The sequence below is a fragment of the Rhea pennata genome, chromosome 3 (genome assembly GCF_028389875.1).
Source record: "Rhea pennata isolate bPtePen1 chromosome 3, bPtePen1.pri, whole genome shotgun sequence".
Lineage (NCBI taxonomy): Eukaryota > Metazoa > Chordata > Aves > Rheiformes > Rheidae > Rhea > Rhea pennata.
Genome location: NC_084665.1, coordinates 14,960,344 through 14,986,780, shown reverse-complemented (window position 1 = coordinate 14,986,780; position 26,437 = coordinate 14,960,344). Strand labels below are relative to the sequence as shown.

Sequence of the window (26,437 nt, the reverse complement as noted above, 5' to 3'; positions counted from 1 at the left end):
CCACTAGTCACCAGCTACAGGCTGGCCTTTACTCCTAGTGAAGTGAAATCTGAACAAACCATACCAAAGACTAGTTTAACTCCTGTTTTTCCAATATGATATTGCAAGGAGGTGTTAGTGTGCTGTATCTTATTTGCTATTTAAATAAATGCAGTACCTGATGAAATAAAACTCAGCTTTGTACCAATATAACACATTCCACAGGTGTTCAGTCTTCAGTTAACAGGGATTTGTGTTTTCTTTTTTTACATCAAAGAGATGCAAATGTAAAGGAGTATTCAACTTTTGAATAGTTCATCCTGAAGAATGTTTGAATGAGAAGGCTTATTGGCAATTTTAAGTAACATTGAGAATTAGGAGTTATTTTTATCTATCATAACAATACATTGAAGGTTCAGATCAGGATTTCTCAAGGCACTTTTGTGGAGAATCCTTTGGTATGGACTCCTTAGGATTTCTCTTCTTTGGTCCAGGCTGTAGTTGAAAAGCCTGACAAGCGACGTGGCTAAAACTGTTCTGTTTTTCTGAGCCCTGGACAGTCACCAGTGTTGTGTACACACACAAAATGCTTCATAGAAGAGGAAATCCAATGTGCTTACTGCACGCTAATGTCATTTTGTTCTGAATCCCAGAGGGGTTTTTGCATTCACCCTTTCACTTATCATTTTCCTTTCTGTGGATACCATTTACCATAAACTCAACTATTTATTTACCATTGTCATAACAACTTGTCTTCAAGTTGTGCTAGAGAACCCTTCTTTATAAATCCTTGTAGCTACTGATCTTTCTTCACACACTAAGATGAACTTGCTGTGATTAGTTTTTCCTTGGACTGGGGGAACTGGGCTGTCATTTGCTGTCACTGTTACAGGATGAACAGAGTGCAGTATCCATGTTGAAGAAACACCAGATTTTGGAACAGGCTGTGGAAGACTATGCTGAGACTGTGCACCAGCTTTCAAAGACCAGCAGAACTTTGGTGGCAGATAATCACCCAGAAAGGTATTAACTCTTGTTTTTAGTGGTATCATGAATTCTTTCAGTTGTTCAGTCTCCTCACTGGCTTGTTCTGACACACAGACTGCAGCAACCAGTAAGAAGCTCAGAAGAGTGTACAGGGAAAGCTGAGTTCAGCTTCATTCAGTTTCACATGCACATTGATCATCCTGCTTAGGCCAGGGACAGGAACTTAGGAAACTAGGATGCAGAGTGCAGTTTTCTGTCCTGAATAAGGTCAGTGCATGCAGCTGCTGCATTCTGGATACTGCTGGGTACCTTCATTAACTGTCTAGTGTACACTTTATATAGGCTAGCATTATCAGGTCTGTCAGCTCCCTTGAACCTTACAGGGGTAAAGCAGTCCTGAGAGACAGGAATCTATATGCAGTTAACTTTATATCAGCCAACTTCATATTCAGACCATAGATTTAGTCATTTACTCTTCTGTCTTAAAGCAGTGGTCCCCAAGATCTGGCCCTTTTCTTTGAAGTTCCAGGAGAATCAGAGCCTTTAATCTGAAATTTTAAACATAGACACAATAACATCTCATTATTGGTTGATTTATCTGAACTTTCATAAGTGGCTTTCCTAGTGAAAGTACTTAAGAAGCTTAAGAGCTATTTTGCTGTGAGAGTTGCAGCTAAGCAAACTGAATTCTCTGATGACTTTGACTACAAGGGTGATTAGCCTATGAGGCTGATTTATTTAACTGTTGTGCCTTGGTTGAAGATAGGAATATCTTCGGAAAGTCTTTTTTTCTTCCTCTGTTAGAAGCTTGAGTGTTACTTAACTCAAAAGCACTCTCTTGTGGTCACTGCAATTTCTAGTGAGAATGGTTTTCCTGGCTGAGCTGGCTGAGTACTAGAATAACATAATCTTTACATGGCAAAGGGAAGGCAATGGGACAGGGCTATATGGCTCAGAAGAAAAATAAGCAAAAGATATAGCAAGTAGAAACATTAATCACTTTTGGAAATGCTGAGATTTAGAGTGTAAGCAACCCATCAGTGCTTCTGAATTTTGAAGCAGAATTTAAATGAAAATGAACACTACTTGCCTCAGCAGCTTGGAGAGCTGCCTCTTTTCAAAGGAAGGACTCTGGTGTGATCTGTAGTCAAACAAATGGAGAGCTTGGCTCTGAGCTTCACTTTCTCAAGCCATGAGCTATTATGTGTACATGGCAGAAGAGATTTCCAGCTAGTGCAGTCAGCTGTGCCAGCAAAGGATGGGTCCAGGGTGTTTCAGCCAGATTCCTGTATACGGCAGACACGCATTCTATAGATTAAATATCCTAAGAGTGATTTTTGTTCCTTTTATTTTTTTTCCTTTTTATTTTTATTACTTGTAAAAGATAGTGAGGGCTCAAAGCTCTTTGTTTTTCCAGCGAGCGTATCAGCATGCGCCAGTCCAAGGTCGATAAGCTGTATGCAGGCCTGAAGGATCTAGCTGAAGAGAGAAGGGGCAAGCTGGATGAGAGACACAGGCTGTTCCAGCTTAACCGTGAGGTGGATGACCTGGAGCAGTGGATTGCTGAAAGAGAGGTAGTTGCAGGATCTCATGAGCTGGGACAGGATTATGAACATGTAACGGTAAGTTCCTTGGACATAATGCATGTTGACATACCTTTTCTAGGTGCTGCGCACAGCAGATGGTTAAAACAAATGCATAGATGGTTTGTGTAGCTTGCTCAGATCACTTTCTAATATATCATTGCATGAGTCTGTTCTTTGTGTTTCAGATGCTACAGGAGCGATTCAGAGAATTTGCCCGAGACACTGGAAACATTGGGCAGGAGCGTGTTGATACCGTTAACCACATGGCAGACGAACTCATCAATTCTGGACATTCTGATGCTGCAACGATTGCAGAGTGGAAGGACGGTCTCAACGAGGCCTGGGCTGATCTTCTGGAGCTCATTGACACAAGAACACAGATTCTAGCAGCCTCGTATGAACTGCACAAATTTTACCATGATGCCAAGGAAATATTAGGACGTATTCAAGACAAGCATAAGAAACTGCCTGAGGAGCTTGGTAGAGACCAAAACACAGTGGAAACACTACAGAGAATGCACACAACATTTGAGCATGATATCCAGGCCCTTGGCACCCAGGTGTGTAGCAAACCAGCAAGCAGTGCTTGCGAATGTAGGGATCCTGTTGCAGAGTGCTTCTGCTTCTCTTGGCTCCCCTGTGGCTGGGAGGCAGGGTGCTGCCAGTGGCTTTTGCAAGTTTATTTCTGCAAGAATAACTTCACATGGACCATTTTCTTACCAGTTTTTCTGCCTCTCTGTCATTGCACAGGTCCATTAGTTTCCCTAATTTAGATTTCTAGAAGGACACAGCCTTCTGAATGCATAGATAATGATCTGTTGAACATTATTCCATCTACTGCCCTTCACTGGAGAAGAAATTATAAAGGCAGAGAACTTCAGTATTGATTTGTGGTAAAGCAGAAAGCTGTGATGTCTCCAACAGTCTTAGCCTGTGCCCCCACCATGTTCCTGCTGTGTGGACAGGAATAGAGAATGGATGGAGAGGCATGAGGGTAATGCAGTTTGGTCCTCAGAGGACCTTTTTCTAGCTGCCTCAAGCAGTAGTACCAGCAATACACTGTGTGGCTAAGATGGTTGGAAAACGACTTGCATGCAAAGAAGAAGGTTAATTTGACCTAATATAGTGTCTCTTTAGGCTGCATCTGAAACACATTGAACAGATATTAAATCTGTCAAGAATTTTTAAAATAAAACAGAGGTAGCAGAGAATATGGTTTTCAGGTTTTTCTGTTCTTAACATCATTCTTGGGCAATGTTCATACTAAGTGTGCTGGAAATCACCTTAGATTTGGCTGCTCTCTATGCCATGTGTTCACCTCTGTGAACATGAGACACAGCTAATCTGTCCCATTGAAGAACAGCTTGTGGGGCAGGTGCAAAAATTCAGAGATTGGTAGACTTGTAAAAAAGTTCTCCTGCTAGGCATTTTTATTTTCTACTGTCTGAGAGGCAAAAGAAGTCTGTGGACCCTCATGAAGTTCCTCTGACTTTGTTATGAATTTGGGTTTTCCAGCTTAACTCTCACTTTTTATGATGCTGCCTAGCAGCAGACTGAAGAGATTTAAAGTGCATAGTCCAGACTAAGATTTTTTTTGAAGCAGCCAAATTAGATCTAATTCTGATTCTTCAGAAGCCAAGGTATGTTAAATAGAAGATAGAGAAGAGAGTTGTCAGTGCACAGGGGCTTCTAAACCAAGAGACAATATTCAGCTGCAGAACGAGAATTTCAGAAAGGAACAAGTTGCTCAGGGAATGTGGGTGTTATGACTGCTCATACTTATCCCAGTAGACCAGAAAAGATAGCCTTTATGGCTGAGTTGTGTGCCAAGTCTTGATTTTGTTGCAATTTAAATAGTTGTTTACACTAGAGTAAAGATAGTTGTAATAACCATTTGATGTAGACGTGTTTTATTTCCAGAAGCTGTAGATTATATGCATAAAATGAGAGATGTTCCCAAAACACCAATCCTGATCTCTCAAAAAGATTTAGTAATTATAATCAAGACCTAAATGAAAGAATATATAATTATAGCATAGAATCGTGGCCAAAGCAGCTAGGATAGGTTTGGGGTGAAACAGAGAAGTACCAGGGTGGAGTATCATGGGAGTGGCGTGATTTCTGTACTTGCAGCTTGAATATTATGTTTAATTTGTTATTCAAGCTTTTTCTTATTTGTTTGTTTTTAAAAATGAGATAGTGCCAATAGAATGTGATAGACCCAATAGAATGATTTCTGGCTTGAAAAGTATGTGAAATGCTCAAGAAAATGCATTTGATATTTTCAAGAGAGCGTTTAAAATGAGAAGAGGTTTATAATAGTAGAATAATCTTGAATTTCCAAATTCTTTACCATTTGAAATCATTATCTATATTTTTGAAAAATCATCTCTATATAAGCCAGAGGAGTGGCTTCGATTCAGAAGCTCCCTTGGTAACATCCCAATACTCATGTGAGAGGAAGTAAATTTGGTGATCAAAATGGTCCCCTTTTGCCCTGAAACTTAACAGTCACTTTGTATTGGTACCAAGTTCTACACAAGGTTTAGGCAAATCTGAGTGTTTGTTTCGAGGCCTGCTGACCCAACAGCCTTCTCCAAGAAACGTTCTTGCGGAGATCTACTGACTTATTGGCAGAACAAACTTTTTCTTTATCCACAGACCAAATATATTTGCAATTACTTTAGAAAACCATTCAGATGATGAATTATCTGCTAAAATCTCCTCATACTTGTGGCTTGAAAGTACCCAAATGCTAATGCAACTCTCTCTTATAAAAACACACCAGGTGAGACAACTGCAAGAAGATGCTGCACGCCTTCAGGCAGCTTATGCTGGAGATAAAGCTGATGACATCCAGAAGAGGGAAAATGAGGTCCTAGAAGCGTGGAAAGCACTATTGGATGCCTGTGAGGACCGCAGGGTTAGACTGGTGGATACGGGAGACAAATTCCGTTTCTTCAGCATGGTTCGTGATCTCATGCTTTGGATGGAAGATGTTATCCGACAGATAGAAGCCCAAGAGAAGCCAAGGTAATGTGAAGTCTCTCTTTTAAATCAGAAGATAGGCTGCAGGCCAGTTGAGGGATATCTGGAAAATTTGGTATTACTGAGCCACAAATTCCAAGAGAGGCTGACAAAACACAATGATGCTGTAGCAGCTTGCTTGTGTGTAATATTGTGTAGCAGAGACTGGGTTCTACTGAATAACTGCATTGTAAAATTTCCGTCAAAGAGATTAAATCCCATGCATTTGCTTATTTGACCTCTGCTTTGGACCACGATGGTGCCGTTCTTAAAGAAAGGCTTGCTTCCTGGCCTACAGAGACAGTCTAGGCATTAATTTCTGTATCATAACAGCTATTACGTTTGGAATACATTTTTCTGAGCCTTGGCTCTACCATTTTAGGGATGTTTCATCTGTTGAACTACTAATGAACAATCACCAGGGTATCAAAGCAGAAATTGATGCCAGAAACGACAGCTTTACTACCTGCATTGAGCTCGGCAAATCTCTTCTGGCAAGGAAACACTATGCATCAGAGGAGGTACTATGCTTACTGACTGTATAACCACTGCAGTGCAGCTGGACTATAGATTTTCTTTTCAGTGACGGAAGGCTTGCATTGAGTAATCTATGGACTAATTAGCTGCTCATTTAGAATGACATGCGTTACTTTAGAGACTGCTGCACTTAGTTGCTGTTGTGAAATTGGTGTATAATTTAATTATGTGAATTCATATTGGGGGGAGTTGAGCTTGGCACTGAAATTTAAAGTATCTTTTTCAGTGCATGAAATGTGAAAGAAGCAGTTGTTCTGCTTCTACAGAGAGAAAGCTCTGACGTGTTGGAAACAACTTTGAGCAAAGGGGGAGACAGTCATGAGGCAGCTTGAATTTTGTGGAGGGCAGCTGGAGTGATACACAGAGGCCTGCCTAGGGCAGGAGCAGCAGTTTTGTGTCTCAGGAAGTAAATGCAGAGCATATGAAGAGAAAATATATCCTGCTACTTAAGGCCTTCATTTATTTTCTGATCTGTTTAGGCCAAAGGATAGAGGCTCAGCCTTTCTTCCTTCCTGCCTTCCTTTGGTGGAGGGAGACTAGGCAAATGCCTTTAAGATACTGCCCACTCAGGAAGATGACGTTTTCTGCATCTGCATTACATATGAGTACTGCAGAGCATCCTCAGAGAAGCATTTGCTTGGAAACTGGAGAGGCTGTTCATCCGTAGAATAAATTGAGACTTCTGCTGGCCTATCAGTGTTATTAGCACAGCTAGCTGCCAGCTTTTAGTAACAATCATGGGCAGAGAGTTGTGAATTACCTGCTAGAAAAAGAGTAGAAGTTATAATACATAGCTGCACCATTTAGATTTGTTTGGCAAAAGTAAATCCTGTCCAGTATCTTGTTTTTATCAAATAATTTTGGTGTTGTAGTTCTCAACAAATACTTTATACTTATGCAAATATGATATTTTAAAGAAAATGTCGTTTATTTGTACTTTGCAGAGAAGGCAGCTGTATTCATATTTAAGTTACTTCCTGACAATTTTGCACAATGTGTCCTGTCAGTAAATGGCAATGTCTTTTGCTCATGCTAACAGCTTATATGGTGTGGTGGGGTGATGTACTGCCGGATGCTTATCTAACAGTCCTGTGTTCTCCTCTTAAATCCAGATCAAGGAAAAGCTACTGCAGTTGACAGAGAAAAGAAAAGAAATGATTGACAAATGGGAAGACAGATGGGAATGGCTGAGACTGAGTAAGGATGTCTTTGGGTTTCTCTGGGCAGGGGCACATCTGTCTACCTCTTCACTGTACCTTCATGACCATTGAAAAAGCCCCACAGCTATTTACTTTTTTATTAACATTGCTTGAAAATGTATTCGTACTGTAGTGACTGTAAAATTCATATCTACTAATTTCAAATAATGGACTAGTAATGTAAAAAAACTGCACCAAAGGTCTTATTCTGTATGATAAAAACGCAAATGAGTTTCTGCTGATTTCATTGAGGCTAGAATTGGGGCTGGAAGAAATAGATTTGCAGTATTTTGCAGTTGTCACATTCTAGCTGTGTTCCTACAGAGAATGTAGTAACAAAAAATACAGAGAAGTTCAGCCCAGTTATCTGTTCGCATGTGACATTACTGTGCCATCTGAGAGGCTAAAAGGCTGATAGTGCAGTTAACTGACAAAAAATGTACTTTTAAGCACTTCTGCTTTTGAGCCTTACACCAGAAGGGAAAACCCAATCCTAATATTTTAACAAGGTATTAGATGTGGCCAGGGTCATGTTCAACAGATCTTGTGTAACTCTAGTTATGGTCTGAAGCTTTTGCAGTAGTCAGCTGTGGGTATTTAATTGGATTCTTGAACTTAAAACAGCTTTTGACACTGCAGTGGTAGAGAATGACACATTATTTCTACTGAACTCCGTAGTTTCACTTCTTGAAATTGCTAGCATTTCAGCTGTCAGTTTGTGCACTTCTTGGGTCTCAAAATGTCCATAGACCTGACAGCCCTAGAGCAGGTGACATCCCTTTTAATGTTTTCATAGCATTAATGAATTATGCGTGTGCAAGAGCAGAGCAGCAATCAGATCGGTTGTATGAGCTTGCCACTGTGGACAGTGTCTTTGCTTTGAAGCTTTGTTGCACCTCTCAAAACTTTCACTTTACACGGGTGTTGTGTGCTATGCTTCTCATCTAATAACATCCAGATTTGTCTGTGGGAGAAAGGGGCAACATCCATATCACATGGGAGCTTGATCACTCAACCTACAGCCACTGCCTTGATCCAAGAGATTTCTTCTGCATACTTCTGGTGATTGATGTAGTGGTGATATTTCCTGAAAGATACTGGAACATAAGGGAGGATTTTCTTTTTCTCCCTGAGATATCCAGGATACAGGAAGATAGGAGTAGCCATTCAGAGTGCTCTGGTGCTCCTTTCACTGCCTTCCAAACCTCATTTCAGCAAAGGTCTTGAAGCTATGAAAGACCTTGTTACCAGGCAGACCCAATCAAGGAGAAATTCCCCCAGACCTGGGCAATTTGGGAATAACCCTTTCCAGTCCAAACCATGATCACTCTTAGCATTTCTCTGTAGCCAGGAGAAAGTCTGCAACATGTCTGATCCCACTCTTAAGGACATGAAACTCCTCAGCAACAGAGAAGAAAAGGCAATGTATACTGCAGTGTAATTATTTTATGAGGTCTAGGCTGCTGTGTGTACTTTCTTTCTGAGCCTTAGCAGGCTTTAACAACAGCAGCATAGGAGACTTCCTAAGTTTGGGTGTTTGAAAGACATTCTTCATCAAAATTGCCTGATTCCATTCACAAAAGCTGTGGGAACATTTTTCAACTGTGAAGATTTCTCCCCTGTGAGAGTGACAGAGCACTGGAACAGGTTGCCCAGAGAGGTTGTGGAGTCTCCTTCTCTGGAGATCTTCAAGGCCCGCCTGGATGCAACCCTGTCTACCGTGCTCTAAGTGACCCTGCTGAGCAGGGGGGGTGGACTAGATGATCTCCAGAGGTCCCTTCCAACCCTACTGATTCTATGGTTCTATGAAAACCTAGGATTGTAGCACTGTGTACACGTGTAAAATACAAAAATGTTATGTGCTTAGAGAATTGCAACCCAAAATCTAGCTGTTCCACAGACAAGGCTAATCTGAGAAAGAAAAACAAGAAATAACAGACGTTTACTCTGAAATTACTAAGGTACAGCAAATTAGAGCAAAAAGGATGCATTTAAGTTAGAAAATTAACTAGTCTGTGAAATGAAATGTGAATAAAAGTGGTCCTTAACTATTATTATTGCTCAAGGCAAAGCTAAACAGGACAAATTTTTGTCCTTTAAATCATTAATTTCAGTGAGTGCAGTTTATGCCAAATAAATTTACATTTTTTCCTCAGCTGTTTTTAAGCAAATTCAGAAGATGCCCGATGACTTCATGGTGCCCTCTTTGGTATTAATGACACTGATATCTGTACATTCTTTGCTCAGTTTTGGAGGTACATCAGTTTTCAAGAGATGCTAGTGTGGCTGAGGCCTGGCTGCTGGGACAGGAACCCTACCTATCCAGTCGTGAGATAGGTCAAAGTGTTGATGAAGTGGAAAAGTTAATTAAGCGACATGAAGCATTTGAAAAATCTGCAGCTACTTGGGATGAGAGATTTGCAGCACTGGAAAGACTGACCACGGTGAGTGCTATGGGCAAAAAAACCTTTTCTGGCCATTCACCTTGATTTTGTTGCCAACTGGCCATTAATAATAACTGCCAGCACCACCAGCCTACTCTCCATTTGTTGATCCTGCAGAGGGTCAATCTGGGCCTAACCCAAGGCCTGAAGTTTCACATTCTCAACAATATTGAAATCTTCTCAAGCTCATTTGAGCTCATGAACCAGCAGGCAGAGCTCAAGTAATAAATAACCTTAGTTACAGCTCAACAAGAGCTGTCTTAGGTCAAGAAGGGATGACCAAGAAGCAAATTGAAGAACTGAAGTAGGCCTCTCTCCTCCAGCCCTCTGACAGACATACAAGTTGTACTGCAAAGAGGGAAGGGGAATTCTGCATAAAGAAGACCTTGGATCCAAACACTTGGAAAGATTTTCAGTTAAAGATGGACAGTATAAAGAGAAGCTGGCAGGAAGGGGAGCTTAACAAATATGTCTCATGTTTTAACTGCTCCATTTCAAGGCAACAATTTGAATTGTCCCCTAGAAATACACGATGAGCCAAAAACCCCATTTTGAGCACAGCTGCAATGTCAGTAATTAATGCTTTAGAGAGACTATTACCATCTTTGGAGAATAATTTGATTTTAGACTCTTAGATTGAAATGGCTTGCTTTTTCACACATACTGACTGTCACAGCTGCAGATGAAGTCAATTGGAGTTTCTCTGCGTCTTTGAAAATCCGGCTGGTTTTATTTAGATAGTAAATTTTAGCTGTTCAGATGTGAAACGTTTTATTCCTATGTATGTTAAGCAAGCAGAGAAGAAGATGTCACTTTTCAATATTTTAGTAGCTTGGGATGCTTTTGTTTTGTTTTGTTTTAATTGAATAAATTAGAATAGAAATGTGGTCAATGAACTGCTATCCAGAACACTTCATTAGATGTTACGGGATCTGATACTGTATACCTTTACTGACAAATTCCATGTAACACTTTGCATCATTAATACTTTTAAAGGCTCATGCCTTCAAATTTTATTGTGATAAATTTAATTTCAGTAGTGTCTCAGAAAAACGTAGTAAATTATTTTCAGTTTCTAGAAAAATCACTCTGAAAAAAACAATGAGTTGCAGTTCTTTAATATGCACAAAAATCTTTCATTTCCCAGTTGGAACTACTGGAAGTACGTCGACAACAAGAGGAGGAGGAGCGGAAGAGACAGCCACCTACTCCAGAGCCAAGCCCCAAAGTTGCCGAGGATGCAGACTCCCAGCAGCAATGGTAAGCCCAGCATACAGGAAGCTGAAGTGCAATACTATGCACTCTATGCAGTGTGGGTCTTCAGAAGGGAGTCATCAGGATGGAGATGTATTTTAAAGGGAGAGTCTCAAGACTGCATCTTTCTGTGATGTGAGTCTTTTTTTGAAGGCTCTGTGGATGTCGTGTTCCAACTGTAGTTGATGGGACAGGACCTTTCACAGATACCTGAATTCACTGCTAAGTTTGATGCTTCAATTTTTCATTATGGTGCAGTGTTACTACTGCTGAGACATGACTGACTCTAAAGTAAGAATGCTCTGTATACACCCAGTTGTGTTATGAATTAAAATTTCTGAAAAATCCTGGATTCTCCTTTAACGAGCATCTGTTACAGATGTATTTTAAGCCACATCCATAGAACGGTAACATTTATAAAATTACTTACGTGATAGGAATAGAATTGTTTGTGAGGTAACTGTTGTAAAAGGCCTATCTTGCTCTCACTTAACATTTATTCAATTGGACTTTTCTTCATTGCAGTAGGCTTCCATCATTGCAAATGGAAATCTGGTAAAGACAACACTTTTACAGTGCTGTTAACAGAATATGACTCATGGTCTTTTAAGAGCTTGAATTTCTGAAGAGTGCAAAATTCAGTAGGAAAATCTCATTTTGAGGTGAGGTGAAAGAGACGGGTACCTTTCAAAAATTTAATATAATTTCTTTACTTTTTCATCTCTCCCAACAGGGATGGAACAAAAGGAGAACAGGTTTCCCAGAATGGTTTGCCATCAGACCAGGAATCTCCACGGGTTAGTTACCGCTCCCAAACCTACCAAAACTACAAAAACTTTATTAGCAGACGGACAGCCAATGACCGATCATGGTCTGGACTGTGACATACAGAATCATTTGCAGCAAAAGACATCTTTGTTCAGTATGGTTTACTGGTACTGGTTTAATCTTTTGCTTTCAGATTTCCCTGCTGCTTTTCTCTTCCTTCCCATCAATTGACTTTTATTTAATTAGTAGCCCCTTGGAGATATATTTGCTTCACTTTAATCTTTGTTTATTTGAATCTCCCCACTGACACCTAGTTGCTTTAAGGTGACACATTTATTTCATGTTATTTACTGTGAGTTTTTCATGTTGCTAATAGTATTAAGATTTTCCAGCTAAATCGTCCTTTTTATGAGTAATTGAGATTTAATGAGATTACATCATAATGAAGAAGAGAACTAGAATCTGACAGGTATGACGCATCGAGTTATACTAACAGGTTTCAGCACGGCAACATTATTAAATCAGCTGCTTTAGCAAGCGAGTTATTTACAAGGCCAAAGATAATACACGCGAGCGAGCTCGGCGGTAAAGGCTGTGGGGGAGGGGAGAGATAATAACTACGGAGAAATTAAAGCCTTAAGGTTAGTTGTATAACATTCCACGCAGAATGGACTCATTGACTGTGGATAAAAATAAACATGAAATAAAATATTCAAAATTGGCAACTAGATTTATCTTGATATTTGGGCATTACAAAAAGCTGTGGTCTTGCTTCATAGCAATTTTTGGGGCCCCATTTTCCCTTGGTCCTATCCATTTACACTACAGTAATTCCATTAACTGACTTTGGAGATACAGTGGGATAAATGAGAGTAGGGTGTGGACCCTTACAGAGAAGTTGTGATGCTTTTCTTTAAAATCAAAATAAAACACATTGATCTAAAATCCAAGCTCTTTATTTAAATAGGCTGAATCATCTGTGTTTTATTCATTCCTTCTTTATAGGAGGTGTCCCAGTGGAGTCTCTGTGCATGCCAATAATCTTAAATGTGCAGCCATAAAAATACCAGTAAATATGTACATATATATTTAAAACAACACAGGGGTTGAAAACTGGTTTCTCTCTCCATTACCTTCCTGAAAAGCTTAATTGTTTCAGTTAATACTTAGAGTGATGAGAAAAACAGCCCTCTTCTTCCTTATGTTTCTAGACCTCACTCTCCGAGATCATATAAAACTGCAGGAAAGGCTTCGGACAGGCTCAGATCAGTGCATATTAAGAGCTCTTACCATTATTGTGCAGGAAGAGCAGATCCCAGTCTAAGATTTTGGGGAAAATGCCTTTCAGTAGAAGTTTACCTCTCAAATACGCCATCCCAGTTATGCTTGGGTCTGCACATGGACTCTGTCAATATTCTAGGATATTGAACAGTTCTGTGTTTTACTTTCTTTAAATAAAGCATTTCAGTTCAGCTTAAATGATTAAATGAGCTGACTGTTTTACCTTCTAATGTTTAGGAAATTATGTGTAGTGATGGCAAGGAATATGAGGTGAGCTGCAAGGGCATCCCAGATCATCATCATCTTATTGGTTACCACAGCCTTATTCATCATTTGTTTGCTTCATTTTTTTTATTCTGTTACCATGTTCAGAACATGGTTCTGCATTTTCATGTTAATCTTCACCATCTGTACTTCAGTCTTTTCATAAAAGCTTTTCAGCCCACAATTTATTGAATCTCATGTTGCATTGCATCAGATGTGCACAGCTATATTATTTCTGAGCTGAGGAGTGAAATATGCCACTGTTGATTAGAATTTAGATTTCTGACATCTAGCTAAGCAGCGCAACTAAATTGGTCTGTATTGGCTATGTATGTAAAGTGAGAAAGATGATTGAAAAGATGTGCTTCAGTTGTTGTACTTTTACTATAACTTGTCTTTCCACTTCATGATGCATGTTTTTTTTTTCTTTTATCAGGATAACAACATATAGCTTCTTAATGCCTTTAAAATTCTATATAGAATTATGCAAATGATCTGGTGACTATGTACACCAGTGTTGGGTCTCGGTGCCTTTAAGAATGTGACAGTTGTCAAAGCAATATAGCTGTAGCTTCAGACTTCACAATCTGGGAAGCCTTCAGAGGTATTCTGGCTAAAAAATAATATGTAAAAATAATTTATATATACTTTTTAACTTTTATTAATAGACATATATAAAAATTATATTTTTACAATTAAGAAAAATAAATACAGTCATCTCTTCAGCTCATCATTTCAGGCATTAGAATTATAAATACAGAGTGTGGTTTTGGCTATAGCCTATTAAAATGGTACTTATGCCAGAAGAATATGTAGTCATTTATTTGCATTTGAAAAAGGCACATCTGTCTCTATTATTTAAGCTGTGGTACAGAGACTTAACTTGATGAACTGAATATAACGTTGCTTCAAGCACTACGAAAATCAAAGGGATGTTTCCAGTCGTTGTCACCAGCTGTCTTGTTGCATGTAATAGCTATGATTTAAATACCTCAACGGTATCTCTAGCCACTAAAGCACTTGCAACTAACCTCTCAGTCGCAATAAAGAAAACTGTATTCATGTACGTGATAACTGTTTTGTTGTAACAGTACAGTTTGCTATTACTGTTTGTCTTCTGTTGTGTTGTCTCTGCATGCCCAACGCATGTTTCCATTAAAGTTTATTTAGCTCCTGTTTTTCTCTATTTTCATGACACATTCTTTGCATACCTGTTTACAATTCAGATTTATTTTGCTTATTTTATGTTAACTGCAGATAGTACATGAAAAGGAAATAAAACATTAAAGAGCTTCAAAAAAGTTTTTCATAGCTCTTCTGCAATCAGTAGGATTTTAAGTACAAGTTATGGGTCTGATTGTGTAATTAAAATTGGCAGTTATCATGTAAAACCACAGGGTTGCAGATTGCAGTGCTGGCTTACATTTTTATTTCTCGTAAAATGATTTTAACTAGCTGTGCAGTGGCTGTTTTGAAACTTGCCTGTTTTACTTCAGATTAATGGTTATGGGTATCGCAAAATCTATAATATTTTAACATCTTCTCTGTGTTAGTACAGAAAACATGCTACTTTCAGCATCTGGTAGCTAAAAAAGTAGTTCTGGGCAGTTTATATGTAAAGTGGTTGATGTAAGTTACTGTGGTCTGTGTAACATGCAGGCTCTGTGCATCTCCAGTAATTCATTATTACTGTTGACAGAGGTGTCATAGACCTCAGGCAGGGATTCTGTCACTTTGAAAGAAGAATGTGTTTGAAGTTCAGCAGTTAGTCACTGGACAAAAAGACTCTTGCAAAGGGCTCTCCTCTTCCCTGAACGTGAAATGTTGGCTGTGGGTGATCAGCACTGGTGACAATCAACTAATTGAGCATTAATTGGTGAATCACTGTTTATTTCCTTAGCTACCTGTGTTGCAGTAGCTGTGCTGGCAGTGTATGGATAATCTCAGCCTCATCTATTTATTCCTCCTGCCCCCCCCCCCCTTTTTGCTTTATTTTGACGTTTAGATAGAAATAGTGGCTTAGATTTACCCTAATTTTGAAGAAGCTGTGCCATTGAGTTTTACTATACGTGGATAACACTAGACCGATCTAGAGTGCAGGGTAGCTGTTTTCAGTTTTTTCTGATGAACTAGGCTGCAAGGCTACGTGTCTTTAGGGACAGAGTATAATAGATATAATATGACTGAAGTGGAATGTGAGCTCTGATTCTCTCCCTGTTTTAGTGGTGTAGTGTCTGTACTCTGGAGATTTAGGTTGCTTAAAGGCAGTTAACCAATCCTTCCCATGTTCATAGCAAGTTGATATTTAGATCTTTATATGTCAATATATGAGGTACAAAGGTGTGAGGTACAATAATGTATACTTGGCAGGTATAAGAAGTTCTAGCAAATGGTGGCAAAATTTAGTTTGTTGCATAATAATTTGGCTGCTTCTGAACTGTCTGGGCCATGTGCAGAAGTGGGAATGTCTAATTATTGTGCCATTTACAAATACCTGCTTGTCTGCGTAAGAATAGTCCAGAATGTTTGTAATCTACTAGAGCATTAGCAGCACTAAGCTTTAGTAACTTGCTAATAATAATAATAATACACACTGGTTGTGTAATTTCTGAGCTGCTATCAATGGCTCTACGTGTCAAAGTAATGGTACAGGAAAAAAACAAACAAACAAACAAACAAAAAAAAACCCAAAAAACTGGGACCAAGCTGCATTTCAAAAGTTTATAGCCATTAGGATTCCAATTTAAATGATTTTTGGATGAATGGCTCCTGAAGACGACGACAGCTTGACCAGTCAGAGCTGCTGGAAACACGGCTGCTCTCTAGGCTATCTCGATCACAGTGCGACAGGCAACGCGATCAACAAAGCAAGTGATGGGCAAGGCCTTGGTTCTGTCTTTGTTTGGGGGTAAATAGCTGTGTGATGTTGTGTGACTGTGGTGGTTTTCAGTTCCTTTAACAAAATTCCAATCCACCTAATAATGCAAGCCTGAAAAAGACCTTGATAAATTGACACATGACCTCATTCCCCTGTCTTTAAGATCCAATATCCTAACTGGGATGGTGGAGATGAAATGCATGGTGTAATCTTTCTAATTTCTGCATGTTTTGATTTTGTTGTGTCACTAGGGGAATGGGGAAAGCGGGAAAGGAGCTTTTACAGAAACAAACTGTGCAAATTTCTGTAAATGTTCCTGGGCAATTTTGACATATTTTTCTGCTGACTGGTAGCTAATACTTTTTAATAGACATTTTGTACAACAGTAATGTCATAAATATATTTAAGGTGGCTGATGTGTATAACTTCTACTGTTCCTCTTAGGTTTGCAGAAAGTGTGATTGTTACTGTTCAAAACATTTGAGTACTTTAGCAACAGAATTGAACACTCTCATTTTAGGATTAACAATATATAAAAATAAGAATTGACTAGCAGAGCAAAGCACAGTAAAATTCACACTGATGTTTAGTTGTTCTTATTTTCCTGACTCTCCACCTATAAAATGAGTACTAATCCATTCATACCTTCTAATTTCCTTGGTCCTCTGTCTCCATGGAGTGTGAGAAAGATCTTACTGGCCTGTGTGATTCTACAGGCAAAGTTTATACACAGCCACGTTGTGCAGGGGAACAGATTAATTGCAAGATATCTCAGTGTTGCAAGGCTTCTAGCTTAACATTTTCCCACTGTTCCTAGATGGCAGAAACTGTGGAAACAAACGAAATGGTCAATGGAGCTGCAGAACAGAGGACAAGCTCAAAAGAGTCCAGTCCTGTTCCTTCTCCAACGGCAGACCGCAAAGCCAAGACTGCCATTCAGGCCCAGACTGCTGCCACGCTACCAGCCAAAACACAGGAGATTCCTTCAGCTCAGATGGAGGGCTTCTTACATCGTAAACATGAATGGGAGACGCACAGCAAGAAAGCCTCAAGCAGGTGAACACCTGATGGTTAATGCAGATCATTGCATCAGAAGCAATTGTTACTATTGTTTCCTCACAGCTTCTAAAGACCTGTCAAGTTTGTGATCCTGTTGTTCTATGAAGTGTGTAAACATGGTTGAGCAAAGCTGTTTGATGGAGTTGCAATCTAAATATATATAGCAGAAAAGGCAGTATAAAAAAGTATAAAAAGCCATATTTGCAAGGTGGAAAACTGAGGCACAAAGATAACATGACTTTCCCAATTCACATGATCAGTTTGTGGCAGTAATAAGATTTGATGCCGGATTTCTCAAGTTTTATGTTACCACAAGAAAAGAAAAGTGCGTAGGTGTGAGAATAGAAATGTCCATATTCTTCTGACATCCTCTGCTTGCACATTAGCACTTTCCACCTACACTGTAATCTGTTCAGAATAGAAAAACGAGTAAGATGATTTTGTGTGCCGTAGTTGATTTCACTCCTCAGGACCCAGTCCTGCAGGAAAAACTTCTGCTGAAAGTTCTACCTGCACTGAAAAAGCAGACTGTGGTCCTTCATGACCAGAGAGAGCTCATGAAGCCAGGTATCTAACTTGACTGAAAAGGAAAGTGTCGACTAGGCAAGCATCTAAGATCTGAGGTATTTGGTAGCAGCTGAGGTACTTGCTATAGCTGAATGCAGATCACATGTGAGTGATCTACATTATAATACAATCATGATTTTTGTTCAGCTAGAGTTGGAGAACTACTTTGGGGCAATGACCCAGCAATATCCAGCAATACTAATATCTAGGGCATTATTTCTAGCAAGTGTTGATTTTCACAGCTCTAATAGAGAATAGGTTAGAAGGTGTCACTAGGAGCCTTTATAACAATCAAGTGTTTCATATGCAATCCATTTCTAATCTTGCAACGCAATGATAAATTCTTCTACAATCAAGTGTAGTTATTAAAAGGTCAAGCAGCCTCTCTCTCAAGTATTGTAAACTGCCTAGTCTGCTAAACAATACTCCCACTCTTAGGCTACGCTAATGCGGTATCACAGAGAGCTCTGGAAATCTTGATTCCATTTGGCTCCAAGTCAGTACTTTTGTCTTGAAACAGTGCTTTTATGTGTGTAGTTTACAGGAGAGTGCATGCCATATTCACATCCTCAGATTGAACTGGTCTCCATGATTTTTGCATAAATTATTGTGTTTAATTTATGCAATTCTGCAAGTATGAACATTAGACTTACACATACTTTTCTTCTTTTCCATGTCTTGAAGATCATGGCATAATGTCTACTGTGTCATAAACAACCAAGAGATGGGCTTCTACAAGGATTCAAAAGCTGCTGCCTCTGGCATTCCCTACCACAATGAGATTCCTGTCAGTTTGAAAGAAGCAGTCTGTGAAATAGCAGTTGATTATAAAAAGAAAAAGCATGTGTTCAAGCTGAGGTAAGCCTGCTGAAACATCTTTCCATTAGTAAAAGTTTGTGGTGGGTATGTTCATTCCCTCGTGGACTGTGCAAATTCATGGGCAGGATCCAGCCCAACAGCTAATGATACATATTTACTGCAGTATCTGCTTTTCTAAACAGGGTCTTCTCAGCAGTGAAACATGGTACATTTATTAAAGACAGCAACCACAAAACAGAATTAAAATAATCAGTGTACTGGGACAAGACTAGAAATGTATGCCTAAAGTTAGAAGCCTGCATCTAAAAATTCTGAGCTTACCATCAGCTGCCACAAGAATTAATTGAAAGGAGCTGAATGCTTATGGTTCTGCTCCTCTAAAAATCAAGCCTCGTGTTTAATTATTTCAGTATGGACTTAGGAGACTACTAAGAGTGTCTATCACATGCTCAGGTCTAGAACATGTAGTTACAGAGTATTTCATTGTGAAGTATATGAAATACTTGTTGTTCAAAGGTTTTAAAAAAGGCTTTTCCTTCCAGAATTGTATGTTTTACTGGTCAATCTTTTAGTGCCAGCAGTTACAAAATATTCCATTATTACATAGCTTCTAGGTGCTTCTGTCAAAGGTGATTCTCTAATCTGATTAACAGATGTATTTCAGGATAGATTCTTTGCTCTTTTTAAGTAGATTTTGATATAAGAACCTTCTAAAAATGATAGATTTAGGGAAATTTGGCATTTACTTTATTTGAAGACAGGTCTGTGATTTATCCCTTTTACTATTTTGAACATTTCTGAATTGGTAATGCAGGGACAAGCTCTTCTAAATATGAAGTTATGCAGAAAAATTGATTACCCTTCCTTTCACAGTACCCTGTCACCTGTATCAAGCTTCTGAGTAGTTGCATGTAGTGTATTTTCTTCACTCATTCTTATTAGGAGGGTCCCCCAGATAGACCACTATTTGCTATCACAGCAAATCTATCTCTTCAAGGTGAGAAAGGGTATGCTGTTGAGAGGGTCACTTCTGCAAAGGCTGAGGTCTCTACAGATCCCATATGCAGGCAAATCTCCCACAAAGAAGATCTTGTGATCTCTCGATAGTACACTGGAAGTATTTTCTTTAGTTTTGTTAAAGAAGAAAGCAAGGCATAATTATGTTCTTGCAAGTGTCTATCTTACTTCACCTTTTACATTATGATACTGTTGAATACTTCATTTCATCTCATAAATAGATGTCAAAATGCTTTCTTTTGGAGGGGAAAGATAGGAAAGCCATCCCTGCAACGCAGCTTCTTCTGCTGACAGTTCTTCTGCCTTGTTCAGATGACTATTCTGATGTTATTTAGTCTTTCCTTACTAATATCCATCTCCATATAAATTGCTAAATGTGTCCCAGGTAAACCTCTCTGAGTAAAATCACAGAAATAAAACAGAGGGGAGACTCTGGCCTTCGGTGTTTGAAGAGGCACCTACTCAGGAATAATATACCACATAGTATCTTGAGTCATCATCACTGTAGTTACCACGACATGTCAGCTGCAGAATTTTTGCAGGTTTCTTCAAAAGTTGTGAAAACTCTGGGTGTTGACTGTGATCATTTTTAAGTATTGAGTAAATTTTCCTACTGTCTTGCAAAAAAAAAGAAAAAATCTGCCTGAAGTAGCAGTCATTAGCTGCTTAAGTTCTCTGCCTCTGCAATGTGTGCTGACCTACTGGAAGACATTCACTATCATAAGCATGTATATATCATAAGCAAAACTAGGATATATACTATGTGTGTATGCATGGCTATGTCCGAATGAAAATATGAGATACCAAAACGTTAGCTGCTGATGCGATACATTTGTGTACATATAGATATTATGACTTTCTCATGCAGTCCCGTGTGTCTGATTACATACGTAGTTAAGCAAGCAGCAGTTTAACCAGTGTGATTATAACTACGCTAAATTTATGATGGTTGTTTTCATTGCAGACTGACTGATGGCAACGAGTACCTCTTCCAAGCCAAAGATGACGTAAGTTTGTTTTTCCCGTTATCTATTGCCTTTGTGGTAGTTATGCTACTATATAATAGGAGAAAGAAAATTGCCTAGATCTTAGGGGTGCATTTTAATTTGCTTGTCTTCAGTCATGTCTGTATGTGTGCATAATGTGTAGATTCAGAAACTCCTAGTGGCACCACCAGGAGAGCAGGGCTTTTGACGTACAGCCTGTAGTATGCATGTCCTGCAGGTGCCTAACAGGAGGAGTGCCAGATGATGAATTTGTACAGCATTCCCATTAATTTCCTACTTCTATCCGTTCCCCTTCCATAATATTGAAAGAATGAGAGAGGTCGTGTGATATATGGATTGTAACATCTATTTACCTTTGGTGCTTGTTGAAGGAGGAGATGAACACATGGATTCAGGCCATCACATCAGCTATCTCTTCCGATAAAATTGAAGTGTCCCCAACCACCCAGAGCACTCCAGCTTCCAGCCGTGCCCAGACCCTGCCAGCCAGTGTCACAATAACCAGCGAGTCCAGTCCTGGCAAGCGAGAGAAAGACAAAGAGAAAGACAAGGAAAAAAGATTCAGCCTTTTTGGTAAAAAGAAGTGAACTCCATCTCCACACACTGCACTTCTCTGGCCGTTCCAGTGGAAATCCAGCATGCAAGCTCAGAACCAATACGTTACTCTCTGTGCCTCATGTTCCTCAATGTGATTGACATTTTTTTATTTATAGAGCATTTTAAAATAAAAAGCCAACAACAACAAAAAAAAAGAATCTAAAGTTACAAATGTATGAGGTGCATTGAGCAGCTTCTGTAGGAGAGGAAGGACCAGGTTTTGGGGTTTTGTTTTTGTTTTTTTAAATGAAGTTAATGTAGATTAGATCTTAATATTTAAACTGTTCCTCAATTTTGTGAGGCTGTCTTGGAAAATAACCCACACCTAGTGCTATTGGTATGCAAGGCAGCGGTGCTTTCGAATCTACTGTGCACATCAAAAACCAATGTACAAATTTTCAAAAATGTTCACTTCCATTTAAGGTTGTTATGCTGAGTCTTGACTAGTAGAGCCTCCCATTATGATTCTAACATTTATGAAAACGATAGTGTATTATCTTTGCTGTAACAGAGTGCAGGTATGCATTAACTTACAGACAAACCATTTATATCCTGGCATTGGTTATTAACACAACCTGAAGCTTTTCTGCATCAAGTGCGACAGATAAGAATGTTGGTGTACAAGATGGATTAGCAGGCTGATACAGTTTTAAATAATCTGTAATTTCAAAAAAAATTTTTTTTGCTGAAATACATTATATTGTATGTTTCAGATAATTCTAGTACAAAGTATAATAAGACTAGATGTATAATAAACCCTTTAAAATCATCAATAAGTGTAAAAGTGGAACTGAAGCATTTACTGGAAAAAAGTAATGTTACTCAAATGGTTACTTGCTTGTCAGCTACAGCACTGTGTGTTATAATTTTGCTACATTACCTTGCTATTTGATACATAGTGTGCATTTCTCTGTCACTGTAACTATTGTAATGAAAAATTTTCATCTTACTGCACAATCAAAAAATACATTTAATAGGAATGAACTCTCAATGACTGGGCCTGTAGTCAAGAGTAGTACTGGAACTGGCTTTCAGTTGTATCGAACTGTACCTCTAGACTTTTACCCTATCTGTTAAATATATGCTATGTCATTAAATGCTTTTAAAACTACATATGCTGGTAAGTTTCTTATTCCGTTTCTGACCATGTCAAATCATAATTTTGAAACACAATCAAAAATAAAGTTATTTTAAAATGTCATCTCTCCTGTGCACTGGAACTGATGTATTTTAAAATGTAATTTCATTTTTTTGTGTGAAACTTCATATTGAAATAGTTCTCTCTTCTCTCTTCCATCTTTTCTCTGCCTTCCCTTTCCCTTCAAGTTCAGCCTGCTCTCCTCATCTCTGCCCACCTCCCACCCCAATTAAATGCCAAAGAAAAATACAGTAAGGATGAGAGGAAAGGAAGGAATCAACCTTTTTTAAAATATTTTGACATAACTATATTTTGTTGAAGTAAATCCAGCAGAATCAGTAGAGATAAGCCTAGGTCTCAAGCAATTGAACCAGTTGCCCAAATATCTTATATGACTGAGGTAACCATCCACATATGAATTAGTAGCAAATGAGCATTACTTTGAGTAAGCTTAGTTCTCCAACTTGCTACCTACCCTGTAGTAATTTACTCAGTTGCTTAAGCCCTTAGTAAATCAGATATTAACTGAAGTTTATTAATTACTGTTGTCCTGCCCAATTTAATGTCATGGGTTTTTTTATGTCAAATCTTTAAAAAAACAGCTCTCTTGAGATACAGCCATCACTATACTTCATCAATGGCACACATTTAATGCAGTTAAAGTGTTCAGTTAATGCAGTGGTTTCAAAGCTCAATACAGCTCAAAGCTAACGTCTTCACAGTATCCTTAGAAGTTGGATGCCATCTAGGGAACCATCTAAAAGGAATAGCTCCAGGAAGCCCTAGCAGGAACTAGAGGAGAAGCTCTCAAATCAGTGAAATATAAGGTACCTATTTTAAAAATTGCTATGATTATTAAAATACATTCAAACGTAATTATAGATGGAAAGCAGATGCTGTGTAATCTAAAGTGTTTCCAAACCACAGTTTCCTGAATGTGTGACCAATACAGTGTCTTTATTCCTTTCATAGAGTGTATTGTGTTTTCTGTATTTTGTTGTTCTCTGAAGTTTTGGGTTATTAAAAAATTGAAGATTTATGCTCATGAGTTTTTACTCCTGTAGTATTATATTGTTTAGTATTATATTGTTCTAGTCTAATTATTAGTAAAACATAGGTAGGAGGTGACACCGCTAGTCTTGTAAATTTTTATACAATATAAAAAGCCAAAGTTTCATGTTGGAAGAGAATATGAAGCGTTCTGCTTAGGTGATTAAAATATACCAGAATGTCAACGGCTTACTACATTTATCACTTCATTGAAGCTATTGCTTTCACACAGATGTCTTGACTACACATTTCATGTAAGATGGCACAGTGGCTTGAATCTTGCCTTCAGAATTGTTTTTCTCGTTTGTCTTGCCTCTTATTGCAAGTTGTTCCTGAAAACTACTTGAACAAAAGTCCTTTCTGCTTAGGAACTGCTTTGAAGTTGCTGAGGAACAAAAGTGAATTTTAATAAGCCATGCCTGATTTCCCTTTTGGACTGTACAGAGGCATCCCTGCACAGTCCAGTTTCCAAGCAGCAAATCGGTGGGCCAGGGAGTGAGATGGCTGGGCTACAAAGAAAGAGCCTCCCCAGCCAGGGCTCATTAGTCGTAAAAGGCAAGTTTTCATCTTTCAAAGCCAGCCAAGCTGTGTTTTCAGGAAGGTCATGGGGCCCCCAGCAGGTGCTGTGGCCATTGCAGAAGCCCGGGACGGCCCTCTCGTGTCAGTTATGCTTTCAGAAAGGGGCGCTGTTCTGAATGGAGGAGGAAGAAATACTGTGTTTCTCTTGGATTATGTGAAGGGACTGTCGGAAAATACTGGAGGAAGAAGAAAAGACTGTAAGTACAGATGATAGAAATGGGCCTGAAATTGGGTCAGGTTGCCACTCTCCCCAGTGTAACTATTGTAGTGGTGCAATTTGGAAAGTAATGTAGTAGCCTCAGAACATGGTGAGACCCCTTGCTGGATGAAATTATATCCCTCCTGGGAGTTGTTTTTTTTCACTTTACTGCTTTCCTTATCATATTTATGATCAATGACTTTGCAAAGAATGGACTTCAAACATAGAAGGCCCTTAGGAGTATACTCCTGTAATAAACAGTTTGCAGGTATGGTAAGATGTTTCTGTTTGTTTGTGAATCTTTTGATTTTCTACCTTGACTAATCACAAGTGGCTAAGTAAATACAGAAACTAATCACAGAGAGTTGGCAAAAACTCTCCTTTCGTTCCAAGAAAACTGGAGGTGTTTAGCATCTTAGAACATCAGGCTATGCTAAATGATTTACACTGAGTATTGAATATTTTGGAAAAAGCAGAAATCAGCTGTCCTGGCTCTACAGCTCTACCTGTGCACTGAACAACAGAGGCCACATCCTAACAGGGAGAGGCACCAGAGCTCTCAGCCCACAGAAGCTTATGGGACACTGCTCTTGGATCAGCTTGCCTTCCAGTGTCCTCGTATCAAGAAGAAACTTTGGCTCATACATTTTGAGGTCAAGCAGAACCTAACTCAGGTAAGAGAGCACAATATTCCCAGTGCAGCATATGATAACATCAAGAGTTGATTTATGCCCCAGCTTCACACATGCAGTCCCTTCTCAGTGAGGCTTGCATTTGGCTTATCTAGTCTCATTCCTTGTCTCATGATAAACCTCCCATGGGAAGACACCCAGACCACAGTGTCCTAGTATAGCTCTCTGTTGCTCACACAACCAGCCAAAACAAGTTTATTTGCAAACCAAGCTGATTTAGTCTTTGGGTTGAAGGAGAACATAAGATACATATGGAATGGCAATATGGCCCTTCCTGGTTTAATAACTGATAGTAGGATTAAGGCTGGTATATGTCTGGCTTCTGTCTGCCAGAGACAGCCAGAAAGCTGGGCTGAAGATACGTAGCATTTGACAATTGTGTTTGGATTATCTGAGTTCTCAGACCATCACAATACATTGCCTGTGGTGCGCTTCATTTTATTATTCATTTTAGTTCTCCCTAAGTAGCTTGGGTTTGCAAGCTCATTTGCGACCTTGACAGCAAATGGTTTCATTAATCTTGGTGGCTCAGTTGTCCTATGAAGCTTGACAGAATTGAAGTCTGTTAGCACTTAATGTATGTGAACTCTACTGCTGTATTTTTTTTTCCTTTTTTCTTTCCTTTTTTTTTCTTTCGGAGTAGCTTGATAGCCATATGATCTTCTCTACTCCTCCCATTTACTCAACTGGAAGCTGAGCTGTTGAAAGCAGAAGCTACTGTGTGGCTGTAAGCACATCAGTAACTATTGAACCATACGGGAAAATATAGCAGAGTAAGGCTCCCATTTGGGCTGTTTAGCCAGCCTTTCTCAACCCCAAGAAGCTCCTTTTTTGCAAAGGTAGGTTAGGGAAGAGAGCAGGGCAACAGAGATGTTTCTAATACAGGTATTTATGTATGTGCTACAGAGTTGCCACAAGTTAGAGCTGCCCCAGAAATTTCCACAAGGGTAATTTAAATGGTACAGAAGTACAGCATGAAGCCTGCTCACTGTCCATAGCAGAAGTTCACTCCCCAAAAGACAGACAGCAAACCAAATGTATGTAGGTAATCTGTGTGGTCATCTAATCTTGTATTTATTTACTCTTTTCTTTCTTAGAAATTAAGATAAAAATATTAGCATCTGCCAACAAAATGAACCCCCCCCCCCCCAAACAAAACAAAGCATGACAAAAACAAACTAAACAACTATTATTGTTACCTTGACGTTGTGGCATCAGATAGCTCACCTTCTTCCCAGGTGCTGCTGCAGGGCTGTCCCAGTAGAAGTGCCTTGCAGTGTCCCTTCAGGGACCATGCATACATTATAAGCTAGGAACATTGTTTCCACATCTGAAGAAATTTCTGAAGGTCTATAAATTCCATTGTCTACAGAAAATATTAACACTCATCTAGACTTTGGTATTTCAAGCTTTTTTGCCTAATTTATAGAAAAGAAAATTCTGAAGTGTTGATGCAGTTGTTCACTTATACTTAAATTACTGTCAGCTCTGGTGGGGAGTAAGGGGAGA

The 26,437-nt window shown here is 39.0% G+C and overlaps 1 protein-coding gene across 3 annotated transcripts in view; it reads left to right on the top strand.

The window, feature by feature from the left end:
- SPTBN1 (spectrin beta, non-erythrocytic 1) overlaps positions 1-22,471 on the top strand; it is a 140,957-nt gene extending 118,486 nt beyond the window's left edge. For all 3 annotated transcript variants that reach the window (XM_062571685.1, XM_062571684.1, XM_062571686.1), the window contains 13 exons: positions 872-1,002; positions 2,384-2,588; positions 2,738-3,112; positions 5,341-5,585; positions 5,962-6,100; positions 7,229-7,313; positions 9,563-9,759; positions 10,907-11,019; positions 11,747-11,810; positions 17,022-17,260; positions 18,515-18,688; positions 20,631-20,673; positions 21,045-22,471. In XM_062571685.1, the coding sequence (XP_062427669.1) occupies positions 872-1,002; positions 2,384-2,588; positions 2,738-3,112; positions 5,341-5,585; positions 5,962-6,100; positions 7,229-7,313; positions 9,563-9,759; positions 10,907-11,019; positions 11,747-11,810; positions 17,022-17,260; positions 18,515-18,688; positions 20,631-20,673; positions 21,045-21,260 (2,226 nt within the window). In that variant the 3' untranslated portion in view covers positions 21,261-22,471. The remainder of the gene's footprint in view (positions 1-871; positions 1,003-2,383; positions 2,589-2,737; positions 3,113-5,340; positions 5,586-5,961; positions 6,101-7,228; positions 7,314-9,562; positions 9,760-10,906; positions 11,020-11,746; positions 11,811-17,021; positions 17,261-18,514; positions 18,689-20,630; positions 20,674-21,044) is intronic.
- The last annotated feature ends 3,966 nt before the right edge of the window (positions 22,472-26,437 follow it).